This window comes from Sus scrofa, chromosome 13 (assembly GCF_054392235.1).
Source record: "Sus scrofa isolate SSC_HxYL_T2T_F1_AM1 chromosome 13, Sscrofa_HxYL_maternal_Yorkshire_Landrace_v2.0, whole genome shotgun sequence".
NCBI classification, from domain to species: domain Eukaryota; kingdom Metazoa; phylum Chordata; class Mammalia; order Artiodactyla; family Suidae; genus Sus; species Sus scrofa.
In genome coordinates, this window is record NC_139395.1 from 115556502 (window position 1) to 115571153 (window position 14652).

The 14652-nt window shown below is 42.0% G+C and overlaps 2 protein-coding genes across 23 annotated transcripts in view; one reads left to right on the forward strand and one right to left on the reverse strand.

Annotated features, from left to right (window-relative positions):
- The window catches only part of B3GALNT1 (beta-1,3-N-acetylgalactosaminyltransferase 1), a 34542-nt gene extending 29084 nt beyond the window's left edge, over positions 1–5458 (reverse strand). For 4 of the 19 annotated variants that reach the window (XM_021068559.2, XM_021068553.2, XM_021068560.2 and 1 more), the window contains exons 1-2: positions 5408–5458; positions 3844–3925 (exon numbers count right to left, since the gene is read on the reverse strand). The gene's annotated coding sequence lies outside the window, so the exon portion shown is untranslated. Of the gene's footprint in view, positions 1–3839; positions 3926–5114; positions 5247–5407 lie in introns of those variants that run through there. The other 15 variants (XM_021068558.2, XM_084987090.1, XM_084987092.1 and 12 more) reach the window with 8 other exon arrangements.
- The window catches only part of LOC146397570 (uncharacterized), an 83515-nt gene continuing 70157 nt past the window's right edge, over positions 1295–14652 (forward strand). For 3 of the 4 annotated variants that reach the window (XM_084987497.1, XM_084987498.1, XM_084987496.1), the window contains exon 1: positions 1295–5671. In XM_084987497.1, the coding sequence (XP_084843623.1) occupies positions 5172–5630 (459 nt within the window). In that variant the 5' untranslated portion in view covers positions 1295–5171 and the 3' untranslated portion in view covers positions 5631–5671. Of the gene's footprint in view, positions 6220–8783; positions 11191–14652 lie in introns of those variants that run through there. The other variant, XM_084987499.1, reaches the window with a different exon arrangement.

The window sequence follows — 14652 nt, forward strand, 5'->3', positions numbered from 1 at the left end:
CTGAGTTTTAAGTTACCCTAGGTAACTTCTGAGGTTCCTTACAACTCCAAGATTTCATGACCTTGTTAGTCATATTTAAAATGCAGTATATGGAAAAGTGTATGGAAAATGCACTATATGGAAAAATGTTGCATGGCATTTTTAAATTGTTCCATTTTTAAGAATGCATCTGAGGCACTCGATGAGTTTAAGAAAAATCCCACCTCCCACATTAAGCATAACTTTCTGTGGCCATTAAGCAGCTTTAAGTAGATAGTGAGTATAAATACCTAATGCTCTATTATCATTTCCCAATTCTGCCCCTGCATCCCCTGCTGGTGGACTGCAGTGCCACCATCTCAGATATTGTGAGATGTATCGAAGAATGTTTTTCAATTCCAGTCTCATTAAAAATGGAAGCCTCCTATCTCTTGTGTGTTGACATAGAAGACACCTAGGTTTTTAAAAACACATTTTAAAAAGATATATGGTGTTTGGAAAGAAAGTACTTTTTGTAGGAATAACAATTTAAGGGAACACAGTTGGTGCTCTGCCACCATATAGGCTCTATTAACTTTGATCAAAAGTATTCAAAAAAATTCCAGAAGTTCCAAAAAAGCTAAACTTGAATTTGCCATGTGTGCTAGCAACTATTTACATATCATTTACATTGTATTTACAACTATTTACATAACATTTACATTATATTAGGTATTATAAATAACCTAGAGATGATTTAAAGTATAAGAAGGATGTGTATGGATTATATGCAAATACTATGCCATCTTATATAAGAGACTTGAAGGGATTTCGTATCTGAGAGCATCCTGGACACAATCCCCTGTGGATATCAAGGATGACTATATTTTATAGATTTCTGGGGTTGTGGCATGTAGGATCTTTTTTTCCCCCTGCGTTTTGTTTTTTTCAGGGCGGCATATGGCTAAGGGTTGAATCAGAGCTACAGCTGCCAGCCTACACCATTGCCACAACGCCAGATCTAAGCCTCATCTTCGACCTACACCACAGCTCACGGCAACACTAACTGGATCCTTAACCCACTGAGCAAGGCTAGGGATCAAACCTGCATTCTTATGGATCCTAGTCTAGTTGTTACCACTGAGCCACAATGGGGACTCTGAAAATCTCCAGGTTGAGAATGAGAAGGAGCAGCCAAAGGCAATAGGACATGACAAGGAAAATTCAGTTGCAATTTTCTTTTTACTTCTGCTGTATCTGCACCTATATCCAACCAAAAAAAGCATGCACTCTTTATAATTTGCAATACATGTTAGAATTTTAAGCAGGGTTTTTTTTTTTTTTTTTTTTTTTAAGGTTAAGTGGACTTTGGGGCTTAAGTCTGTATCACTTATATAGCAATTTACAAAGCTCTTTTCACAACACTGTAAAATGAGTGTTACCATCTCATTTTTCAGAGACAGATACAGCCCAGGTACAGGCAGACCTGGAACCCAAACTGAGGCTCAACTCCAGATGCTGTGCTCCTTCTTCAGAACACAGTGTCTGTTGAAAAGCTCACAGTTTCTTGAGATTCCTGGGCAGGGAGCAAAGAGTACAACAAAACTGGGCACACCTCTGCTGTCAGTGGTGGGCAGTCTCAGGGAAGAGGCAATAGGTAACGGGGTCCAGAGAAGCTAGGAAAACCAGAGCAAAGGAGAGATGACACAAGTTAAGCAGACGAGCATCAAGGCTGACTTGAAAGCTAGGCTGCCTGTTTTGTTATAAAAAGTTTTAACTCATTGGAGGAAGAGGATAAGACAAGCTGCCCTAATTAACATTTCTTCCCACTGTTGCCTTAGGTTAGGAATACTATAGAACTTTGTCATTCTTGTCTGTCAAGTTAAGTCACTGTTTCCCTTGCCCTTAGTTATCTGAGTGTATTTCATTTATTCATTCCATATGCTCGTTCTGTGTTAGAGGCTGGAGATGCCTGGCCAGCAAGTTGCTAACACAATGCAGAGTTCATGACTCCAAGTTTCAGACTGAACATTATGAGAAAGGCCCATCTGGAAAAGATGGAAGGAGATCCCCCAGCTCAAATGTTTGCAAACTTGTGGCCAGCACTCAATGACAGGGTGCTGAGTCTGTGCTCTCAGAATGTGTGGATGTGCAATAAAAACACACATTATGTCAATTATATCAGTTTAGAGAATGAAACTATTTAACCCTGAGATAAGAGTTGATTACACTTTTTTTTTTTCTTAGCAAGTGAGTAACTCCATCCTCAAAAACGAAGTGTTAGCAAAATATAGCTCTAGGTAAGAGACATGGTTGGAGCCCTCACTGTCATGCTGGTAGCAAGTGGCGGCAGACTTGTGAAATGTCTAACAGGCGCAGTGCTTCATTAATTCTAATTTAAAAGAGCTCACTCAAAGTGCACTGCTTGAGAGGTTAGCAGAAATCTATGTTCTAGTCCAGGAGTGGGCAAACTTTTTTTTTTAATAAAAAGCCAGATGGCAAAATATTTTCTCTGTGGGCCCCATGGTCTCTATCCCAGCCACTTGACCCTACTTTCGTAGTGAAAATGGAGCCAAAGACATTATTAAGCATATAGGTGTGGCTGTGTGCCAATAAAACTATGTTTGTGCTAGAGCCATGAAATGGCATACCTTAGAACAGCAACAAAACCTCCTAGGATCGCTATTCTCTGTTTCCTCATTATTCCTAAGGGTCGTGCTACTGAAAAGTGGATCCTCGTGGTGGTAACACGTTCTCTACATGAAATTGTTCCTGGAGGGTAGCAAGGCTAAGAAGTATTAATCTAGGCTATAGATACTATAGGGGACAACAAAAGGCTTGGGCTTCCTGGCTAACCATCTGTGTCAGGGTTAGACATATACAGAATGGAAAACATAATCTATTCTAGCTTCCTGGTTTTTATTACTTAATTTCTCAAAGTTGCAAGGGGTACAATTATCTCCCTAGCCAAATTCTCCATCCTGCAACCTCTCAGGCACCCCCTGAAACACACACACCACAGATTGTTCTGTGATTTCACTTCCCCCTCACTGAGATGTGACTCCCCAACAAGTCACTTCTAGTTCATACACTCACCTTCCCTTCTCCTCTAATTCAGTATGTGCCAAAAGCTCTGGGCCAAAAGCAAATCAATACTTAAAATATACAACTTTTTACTAAATCAAAATCATCTCTCAGAATCCCTAAAGAGATATTTGCCAAAGAGTCTGCTGTTACATGAACTGCAACTTTTGAATTTATCTGTTGAGCCAGGTCACTTACATCCTGGTTGACCCTCGAGTTTTGACCTCATTCATGAAGCTGTACAGCATGATTATCTACCACACAGTGAGGAGGGCTGAGCAATGACGGCTGTTAGAACTTCAACAGAAAAGCATATTTAGCCTGGACATTACACAGTTGCAAAATGGATAAAGGCATTTCCTAAAATGGGATTCTACCTGTATCATTCAGTGGTGGACAGAACAGAGCTAGATACTGGGCACAGAGAGAAGGTGAATCATTTGAAAGGGAAGGACAAACGGGAAAAGTATCCACTAGAGTATTTTCTTAGAAATAAAGAGAGTTGAGTCTGATCTTGAGTTGAATATGACCACTAAATTTAGTGTATATAGTTAAGTGTTCCTGAGATACCATGGTATTTTAATGATGATTCAATTTTTTAAATATATACATATAATCCAAAATGGTTTAATTGAGCTTAATTCTTGCAAATCCTTTAGGGCAAAAAATATACTAGAATAAAATACTAAGAAAATTTGCAGTTGTGTTAAATAATCCTTAAAATCCTGTAAAAGAGACTATTATAGTCAATTTTAACAAATAAGGATTATGTCTTGGTTAAAATAAGATGAACTTACGTACAAAATCTCAGATGAGACTAAAGCACTAGCTGAAGTTTTTTGTTTTCCATATTCCATGTTTTAATGAACAGATTTGCTGTGAACTAATAAACAGAAGAACAGAAAAAGAATATATCTCAGTCATAACAACACTGGGCATGATGACATCTAAAATCAACATTCTATACCTAGCTAGAGGAGCAAACCATTATGTATCAATATTCTTTTCATTTCTGGAAAAGCTGTGATCCTCTCTTCTTCTTCCTGACTCTCAAATAACTTCATGCATCTCATCTGGAATTATGTTTGGCCACTGTCTTGATACAGGCCTTATTATCAGGGCTAGAATGACCCAGTGGCCATTCATTTGAATGAACCTTCTGGTCTAGGATTAAAAAAAAAAAAAATTAGATTCTTATCTCTAAATAGTAAATAATTCCTTTCTCTACACTGATACAGGTTCAATGTGTTCTTTTATCAAGCATCAACCAACTGCATCTGGAGAGCACAAAATCAGCTCCCTACCTCTTTCCAAGCTGCCTGGGGAAAGCTAAAACACAAAGCCATTAACATTTCAAGACTACAAACTCAAATCTTCCTTACCTCTGAAAACAGAAAGGGGGGGCAGGATTCGGTTAATTTGTTCTTTGTTGGTAGCTCTACCTAAGGAAGCAGCCACCTCCTAAATGCTGGTACTATGTGTTTTGCTGGTACTGTTTTCTTCTGAAAGAAAACCATCTCTGCATTGCAAATCTCCCTGCTAGAACATCAGTGAGGAGTGTTAAGACAAGGAATATAGAATGCCACTCGTGCTTCTTGTGCTTCTTGCTGGCATTATTCCTCGCAGCTTGGAAAAGTGAAGCTCCATTCATTGCATCTTTAAGATTTCCTTTAAAATGCCTTGTATGCTCATCAAGAGCATCTCTTATACATCATGTAGCCCTAGCCCCTTGGGCTTTCCTCCTCACTCTGCCCAATTCGCCCATTTTGCTCCTCAGGTCCATAAACCTCCCAATCCCTCCCCAGGAGGAAGAACCCTTCCATAATCTGACTCCTGGGGCCCTTCCCCAGCGCTTCGGGGAAAGCGTTCTCCCCAGGCCTGCTGGGGAATCCTACAGCGAAACACTGTCCCCACCTCTACCCCGCCATCCCGGCCAAAACGCCTCCAGGCAGCTCCCTTAATCTGTCGCCGCCAGAGCGGCCCGGAGCGAGGGGAAGGCGTGGGCTGCTCCCTGGGGCAAAGCAAAGTGGACAGCGTGCTCCTGGCAGCCGCGGCCTGGCTCCGTCACGCACCCAGGCGCTCCTCCGTGTCGCCCACGGTCCTGCCAGGCCCCATCAAGCCCTCACCGGATGAAGGAGGTGATCGTCGCTGAAGCGCGAGCCCCAGGGCGCGAGCCCTCGCGGCGCAACACGGGCCGAGCTACTGGAGAGGACTGGAGGAGTGGGCGGCGCCGCCTGGCCCGCCTCCCGGCCCAGCCGCCCCGGAGGCGGGCGCGTCCCGGGAGAAGCAGGTCCCAGGGTTACGTCCGCCACCCAGCCTGGCGAGGGTCCCCAAGGTCTCTGCGCCGTCCTTTGCCCACACTCACCTCCGAGCACCACGCGTTTCCTGCTCAGACTTCGGCCGGCGGCCGATGCTCCCGCCCCGCGCGCTCACGCAGCCTCCTCGCAGCCTCCCGCAGGCCGGGCGCGCGCAAACCACGCGCCGGGGCCTGGGAGCCCCTTGCTCGCTCGCTCACACGCTCGCAGGCGTGGACCCTGAGTCCCTCGGGAGGGTGCCTCGCTCCGCCCGCCCTTCTGCGCGCCGTGTGACTCCTCGCCACCACCTTGCATTCCAAGCTTCAGGGTAGTAGGCAGGCATTTTACATGTGAGCCACGTAGTGGCTGACCGCGGTAAGGGTTTCTTTGCCTTGCTAGTCCTGTATTCAAGTTGTGTAAATGCCCGGCCTCGAGGCAGCCCTGGAGGGATCTACTTACTGAAATCCTAACTGAGCTAGGAAGAGCCGTAGAAACCTTGGGAAGTTCTTTGCTCTCGAAGGAAACAGGCGTGTTCCCCTTCTAGAATCAATGGAAAATGGAGGGTGGGGATACGTCGGGGTTACAGTGGTCTGGGGAACCAGCAGGAATCCTGGGAGTCGCACTTTGGCCTGAAGAATTCAAAGGTCTGAGTGGTCACCAACTGTTGCTCCTTGGGAAGACTGGAGACGCTTGTAGGCGTGGGAGCTGGGTGTTGCTGTGTGGGTTCTGGTTGTACCGGTCTCTGGGTGGAGGTTGTTGAATTAATCCAGATAATATTACTTCTCCTTACTTTGGCGTCCCTGAAATAGTGCCATCTGAAAACTGATTCTCTTGTCTGTGGCACAGTGAACAGTTTGGTGGCAGCATCACGGTGTGGTGTGACGTGTTGAAAGAATAGTTCAGTCGACACTCATATACATTCCTCCAAGAATGAATAAGATTAACTTTCTAACGTTTTGCTGTAACTGCTTTCATTCTCTTCTTCCTAAAGACAATGACATTCTCCTATAAGAAACTAAATTACTATAAGAAACAGTTGTTTGATATCACTTCATATCTAGCCCATATGCAAATTTCTCCAGTTGTCAAAGAAAGTCTTTTATATTGGTTTGTAGAAAGATAGTCCAATGACGATTCATGTATTGCTTTTGTTGTTATGTTTGTCTCTTTTAATTAAGAACAGTTCTCCACCTGTTTTATTTTCATGGTATTAACTTTTTGAAGAGTCTAGGCCGGTTATCTGGCAGAGGGTTCTACCTTCTCAGTTTGTCTGACCATGTTTTCCTCCTGATGTCATTTGACTTTTTCTCTAGATTCCATATTTTCTGTAAGCTAGAAGGAAGTTTGAGGGGTTTGATTAGATGGCAAGAATCCTTCTAGGGTGGCACACTTTACCAGGTGCTCTTCTTATTGTTTCTCATTGGGAAAAATGTAATATTAACTGCTAATAAATAATATTAACTAATATTATGTGCACAATATTAGGTTGTCCTGGTATCAGAGAGCACTTAAATCTGACATGACCTCCAGATTTTTCTAGTAGAGTCTGTTTTCCCTTTTGTGGTTCATAGGTAATCTTTGGTTTGGAGACTTTGGAAATGTTTGGAGAAAACCTTAGTCCCTACAAGAAGAACATAGGTTACACATCTCTTCGCCTAGGTGGATAGAATGATCATCTGGATCATTCTGGTACCTACTTTTTCAGATCACCTAGTGGTGGATGCTTCATTGAATTAGATGCTAGCTTTATTCAAAGAACAGTAAACTCTGGACTCTGTGGAGTTTGGGCCACTTTAGAATTTCTCTGGCTAATTCTGATAAAAGCGATGATACTTCCCACAAGATCTTGTGATATATATTTTAAGAAGGTTTGATAAGATCCAGGAGGAGTTTCCTATATTTAGCTGGGCATACCTGAGCCAAACACCAGTTCCATTTAATAGCAAAACAGCATCAAAAATAAGTAATATTGTGTGTAATCTCTGCCTCATATCAAACATCCATGAGTAATACTGTGTGTAGCCTCTGGCTCATATCAAACATCCATGAGTGCGAGCTCATCCATTTAAGCTCTTCTGGGTGAGATCTATGTCAAGTTTACTTTATATAACATGACCACTTTAATTCCAAGAAGACTCTCAGAGGGCACCATCTGTTCCACAGACAAGTGTAGGATTCTAAATCCCCACTTTTACAAATTTAATAAGTCAGTCTAAGTCAGTGGTTTTTGTTTCCATCAGCAAATCAGTGCTCTTGCCCCTGCAAGTTGATCTGAATTTCATCAGAGTCACCTTTATAAGAGTACAAGGCAGAAGCCACAAGGCAGAAGCTAGCCTTGAAAGTTATGTAGCATTATTCTTCTGGCATTCTGTTGGTCAACAGCAAGCACAGGACCATTCAATATTCAAGGGGAGGGAATCAAGCAAGGCATGAATACTAGAAGATGAGGCTCACTGTGAGGCAGGAGGGTGTTGAGGAAGGGAAACATATTTGGAAAGGAGCTACCACCCTGCTGTAAGCTAAATGCAAACTTTTAGGTGTGTCATATTGACTCTACTGTTCCTTTGCTCAAAATCAGGTGGGTCTGGATCATCTGTTTAACTTCAAGCCGAGTCATAACAGCCCATCCCCAATTGTGATCCACACATTTGCATCAACACCGTAAATATAGGAGTTCCTGTTGTGGCTCAGTAAGTTAAGAACCTGACTAGTACCCATGAGGATTCAGGTTCAATCCCTGGTGTCCCTCAGTGGATTAAGGATCCGGTGTTGCCGTGAGCTGTGGTGTAGGTCATAGATGCAGCTCAGATCCTGTGTGCTATGGCTTTGTCATAGGCTGGACAGCTATAGCTCTGATTCAACCCCTAGCCTGAGAACTTTCATATGCTATAGGTGCAGCCCTAAAAGTACGAAAAAAAAAAAAAAATTACGGTAATTTGAAGTTTCTCTGAAAATAATACAGGTGAATATAGGAGTTAAAATGGATGTACAACAAAATTATTGGGAATAATAGCAGTGTAAGTCTAGGCATGGACTTAGTTGATACTGTGTAAATATTCAGATCTGAATCCCTGAGTGTGATTCTTTTCCTGGTTCCAGCCCTAGCAGGTAGCTGTGCCCTTTGAAAAGGGTAAAGTGATTGCTGCTTGCCAATGCCTTTATCTCAGCCATTCTTCACCTCATCTTGGCTGACAGTTCACTTCACTAAGTAAAGGAAATCCATTGTTAACAAAACCAGAAAGGCTCCATTGCAAATAGAGTAATATATAGAAAAAAAGTAGACCTCTCTGCTTGGAAGGGTGCCTTAAGACATTGGTATTTTACAAATTCTGTATTTTATTTTTGCAAAGTTATATTGTAATGCCTGTTTTTATTTACTATTATTATTATTTTTGTCTTTTGTCATTTTAGGGCCACACTCATAGCATACGGAAGTTCGTAGGACAGGGGTTGAATCGGAGCTGTAGCCGCCAGCCTAAGCCACAGCCACAGCAATGACAGATCCAAGTCTCGTCTGTGACCTACACCACAGCTCATGGCGACCCTGGATTCTTAGCCCATTGAGTGAGGCCAGGGATGGAACCTGGGTCCTCATGAGATGCTAGTCAGATTCATTTCCACTGGGCCACAATGGGAACTCCAGATGCCTGTTTTTAAAATGTTTCGAATGTCTCATGAATAATGAGTGGGTATGTGTGCACATAGATGGCAAGACCTCTCTAGGATGCAAAACAGAGCCATGGACAGCAGACTGGGGTTAAGAAATCCTCCTAAGTGAAATGAGTGAGAAGAAAATGTGCGAAACATTTAAGAGATGATTTTCTTTAAGGCAGTTTCCTTGTTCCTTGGGTAGCATTTATTCTGCTTGTGTTTCAGTTATCTTTTGCATCCCATATATTAAAAATATCCTTTTTTTTTTTTGTCTTTTTGCCATTTCTTTTTTTTTTTTTTTTTAATTTTCCCACTGTACAGCAAGGGGGTCAGGTTATCCTTACATGTATACATTACAATTACATTTTTCCCCCAGCCTTTCTTCTGTTGCAACATGAGTATCTAGACAAAGTTCTCAGTGCTATTCAGCAGGATCTCCTTGTAAATCTATTCTAAGTTGTGTCTGATAACCCCAAGCTCCCGATGCCCCCCACTCCCTCCCCCTCCCATCAGGTAGCCACAAGTCTCTTCTCCAAGTCTATGATTTTCTTTTCTAAGGAGATGTTCATTTGTGCTAGATATTAGATTCCAGTTATAAGTGATATCATATGGTATTTGTCTTTGTCTTTCTGACTCATTTCACTCAGTATGTGATTCTCTAGCTCCATCCATGTTGCTGCAAATGGCATTATGTCATTCTTTTTTATGGCTGAGTAGTATTCCATTGTGTATATATACCACTTCTTCCAAATCCAATCATCTGTCGATGGACATTTGGGTTGTTTCCATGTCCTGGCTATTGTGAATAGTGCTGCCATGAACATGCGGGTGCACGTGTCTCTTTTAAGTAGAGTTTTGTCCGGATAGATGCCCAAGAGTGGGATTGCAGGGTCATATGGAAGTTCTATGTATAGATTTCTAAGGTATCTCCAGACTGTTCTCCATAGTGGCTGTACCAGTTTACATTCCCACCAAGAGTGCAGGAGGGTTCCCTTTTCTCCACAGCCCCTCCAACATTTGTTATTTGTGGATTTATTAATGATGGCCATTCTGACTGGTGTGAGGTGATATCTCATGGTAGTTTTGATTTGCATTTCTCTTATAACCAGCGATGTTGAGCATTTTTTCATGTGTTTGCTGGCTATCTGTATATCTTCTTTGGAGAAATGTCTATTCAGGTCTTTTGCCCATTTTTCCATTGATTGATTGGTTTTTTTGCTGTTGGGTTGTATAAGTTGTTTATATATTCTAGAGATTAAGCCCTTGTGGGTTGCATCATTTGAAACTATTTTCTCCCATTCTGAAAGTTGTCTTTTTGTTTTCTTTTTGGTTTCCTTTGCTGTGCAAAAGCTTTTCAGTTTGATGAGGTCCCATGGGTTTATTTTTGCTCTAATTTCTATTGCTTTGGGAGACTGACCTGAGAAAATATTCATGATGTTGATGTCAGAGAATGTTTTGTCTATGTTCTCTTCTAGGAGTTTGATGGTGTCCTGTCGTATATTTAAGTCTTTCAGCCATTTGGAGTTTATTTTTGTGCATGGTATGAGGGTGTGTTCTAGTTTCACTGCTTTGCATGCAGCTGTCCAGGTTTCCCAGCAATGCTTGCTGAATAGACTTTCTTTTTCCCATTTTATGTTCTTGCCTCCCTTGTCAAAGATTAATTGACCATAGGTGTCAGGGTTTATTTCTGGGTTCACTATTCTGTTCCATTGGTCTGTCTGTCTGTTTTGATACCAGTACCACACTGTTTTGATGACTGCGGCTTTGTAGTATTTCTTGAAGTCTGGGAGAGTTATGCCTCCTGCTTGGTTTTTGTTTTTCAGGATTGCTTTGGCGATTCTGGGTCTTTTGCTGTTCCATGTAAATTTTTGGATTGTTTGTTCTAGTTCTGTGAAAAAATGTCATGGGTAATTTGATTGGGATTGCATTGAATCTGTAGATTGCTTTGGGCAGTATGGCCATTTTTACAATATTGATTTTCCCAATCCAGGAACATGGAATATCTTTCCATTTCTTTACATCTTCTTTGATTTCTTTGATTAAAGTTTTATAGTTCTCGGCATATAGGTCCTTTACCTCCTTGGTCAGGTGTATTCCGAGGTATTTGATTTTGTGAGGTGTCTTTTTGCCATTTCTTGAGCCGCTCCCACAGCATATGGAGGTTCCCAGGCTAGGGGTCGAATTGGAACCATAGCCACCAGGCTACGCCAGAGCCACAGCAACGTGGGATCCAAGCCGCGTCTGCAACTACACCACAGCTCACGGCAACGCCAGATCCTTAACCCACTGAGCAAGGCCAGAGATCGAACCCGCAACCTCATGGTTCCTAGTCAGATTTGTTAACCACTGAGCCATGACGGGAACTCCTAAAAATATCCTTTTAATATTTCTTACAGTTCTGGGGGTTAGTTGACTGACTCCTCTGTAGTTTTGTCTGGGTTTACTCACACAGTTATATTCAGCTGTCACAGGGGTCAGCAAAATTTCTGCACAGGCCAGTAGATGGTACACATTTTAGATTTTGTGTCCATTGCATATTGTTATTTATTAATTATTTTAAACAAACCTTAAAAAAAACAAAAGCTAGGGAGTTCCCCTTGTGACTCAGCTGTTAATGAATCTTATTAGCATCCATGAGGACCCAAGTTCGATCCCTGGCCTTGCTCAGTGGATTAAGGATTTGGCGTTGCCGTGAGCTGTGGTGTAGGCCAGCAGCTATAATTCCAATTTGACCCCTAGCCTGGGATCCTCCATATGCCATGGGTGTGGCCCTAAAAAGAAAAAAACAAAAAAAAGCTAGTTTTAGCTCAAGGGCCCTATAATAGAAACAGGCTCAGGGCCAAATTTGGCCTGTGGGCTGTAGTTTGCCAACTGGTGAACTGGAGAGTCAGCTAAGTTGAAGGTCCAAGGTGGCCTTGTGTACATGTCCAGCAGTTGGTTGTGCCATCCACTGAAGGCCGTGCTTCTCCTGGAGAACCCCAGGGCTTCTCATCCTCCATGGCCTCCATTCTCAGACTCTGGGCAGCATCCAAGATAGGGGAGGCAGAAGCTGTCACAGACTTGCTAAGGCATAGCTGGGAGTCAGACAGGATTACATATGTCAATTCCTATGTGGATCAGAGGAAACCACAAGGCCCATCCGGATGGAAGGATGGGCAGGTAGTCTCCCACTTAGTGGAGGGAGCTACAGATATGGTGGCCATGGATAGCTGAATGAAGTGGTGGGTTTCTACTGCATGCACCACTCAGGAAGATGGAGGGCTGATGCTGACCTTGACATTAGATTGACTCTCAGAGCCTTATCGAGATAAGTTCAAATTGAGTCATAAAACTTTGGATTTATGATCTCGGATAGCAGCTACTCTACCTACTTTCCCATTTGCCTGTATCACTCCAGGCTGTTTCTAATTCTGTGAGTACTCACTCATTTCCCTCAGTACTTGTTTATAGCACCCCTGCTAGGAGATGTCAGCTCCTTGAAGGAAGGACCACACCCTACCACTCTGCCTTGCTGTGATTTGTCTTCAGTAGCCTAATTGAATAGCCTAACTGAGGTTTACTGTCAGGTTCTTTGCTTACTTCAGAAAAGCAAAACTAATGTAAGAATTTTGCACTGCTTCCAAATTCTGGAAGAACAGCATGCATCAAAGAGTTACATTTTACATCCAAATACTAGCTAATCAGATAGTTAAACTTCCTAGCAGCTTTCCAAACGCATAATCAAGTGTCAGGAAGCGGTAGGCTTAATGACAAGTTTGAGCTAGCAATCACCTTTAAGGACATACTACCTTTTAACTTTAAATGTGTCTGCAGATGAAAATGAAAATGTAACAGTAGTTTGTAATATATGTTTGGTATATTCCAAGGCAGAAGTAATTCTGGAGAGGATTTCTAATCTACAGTAAATGCTGCTACTAATTGCTCAGCTGAATTTTTTTTTTTTTTTAATATGTGTTTTCTCCCAGATCTCATTGTAACTTTGTCTTCTTCCACTTGACGGAAAGCTTTAACAATTTATTATGTTTAGAAGCAGCTGGGGTGTATTTCTAATTGATGATTTGTTATCTTATATTTCTTACTTGACTATCCACATTTTTCATCTTCTTCAGCATTTTCCTCCAGCGTCTCCTGTCTTGCTGAACAAGATAGATGGTGCTGCTTTTGTGAAAATGCAGGCAGTATTTCAGTCTCTCCCCTGCTTCTTCCTTCCATCAGACCACAGTTACATACAGTTATATCAGACTGTTGCTAGATAACATGTATGTGACACTTTAACAAAGTATATTCACATGTACTGTATCAGTTGATTATTAATACATCAGTCCTGCAGGATGGATACTATTACTACCTTCATTTGGCAGGTGGGGAGATTGATGAACAAATGGTCCAGAATACCTCAAATTTAATATATCCAAGTCAACCTAAATGCCTTCCATAAAATCTGTTTATTCTCCTGGGTTCTGAATTTGATTAAAGGAGCCCCATTTATCAGTCCCCAAGTTTGACCCTCAGTTCTTCCCTCTTTATTACTCCATGTGTCCAGACAGTTACTAAAACCTTGTGAATTCTCTTTCTTTCAGACCTGGGCATTCTAACCCTCCTCCCCAGAAAGCCTCCTCTCTCACCTGGGTTTGTGTCAGAACTTTCTGTCTGCTCCCCTGACTTCCGAGTTGCCCATCTAGTCCTCTGCGTTATTATAAGGGCTGTCTGCCTCAAACCCAGATCTTTCTGTCTACTTCTGGTTTGAAATTGTTCAGTGGCTCCTCACAGTAGTTCTAATGATTAACTCTAAAGGGCTATGCTCTAAAGGGCTACAAAGCTCTTCGTAGCCTGCCTCACTCAACCAGCTCCTGCTATTCTGGTTCCTGCTGTAAGTGCATTTTCATGCACTTGTCTTTGTATCCACTGTTTTCCCAGAATACAGTTTTGCTCCTTGTTTCCCTCCACCCTAGAACAACACCATATGACTCACCCAAGGCCTACATCTTCTATAGTAGGATTTCTAAACTCTAAGTCTAGCAAGAGGCTAGAACTGCATTGTCTGAGAGAACTTTCTGAGGTGATAAAAATGCTCTCTGCTTTCCAATACCATAGGAACAAATCATTTGTAACTACTGAGCATGTGAACTGTAGCCAAGGAGACTGAGGAGCTGAATTTTTAATTTTACTTAATTTAAATTTAAGTAGACACTGTATTGAACAATAAGGCTAAGTGGCTGCCATAGTGAACAATGAAGATCAGTATGAATCCCTTTTCATCCTTCAAAGCTCAGTTCAAACATGGTTCAGCCTAAGGACGAGCTACACAACTTGTGGAGCCTAGTGCAAAATGAAAATGCAGGGCCCCTTGTAAAAAATTATTAGGAATTTCAAAGCAGCAACAAAACAAAGCATGGGGCCCTCCTAAGTGCAGGGCCCTGTGTAACTACACAGTTCCAAGGCCCATGCAAATTGACCTGCTTAGATCAGTAGAAAAATTTACAAAGGATACAAAGAGGTAATTTATGGAAGAGGAAATCTTTGTGGCCAGTAAATATCTGAAAAAATGCACATTTTCATTGGAATCAGGGAAGTGCAAATTAAAGCCACAGTGAGACACAGTTTTATATCTACTTATTGCTAGAAATTTTAAAGTCCAATAATGTCAAATTGTCAGGATGTAATC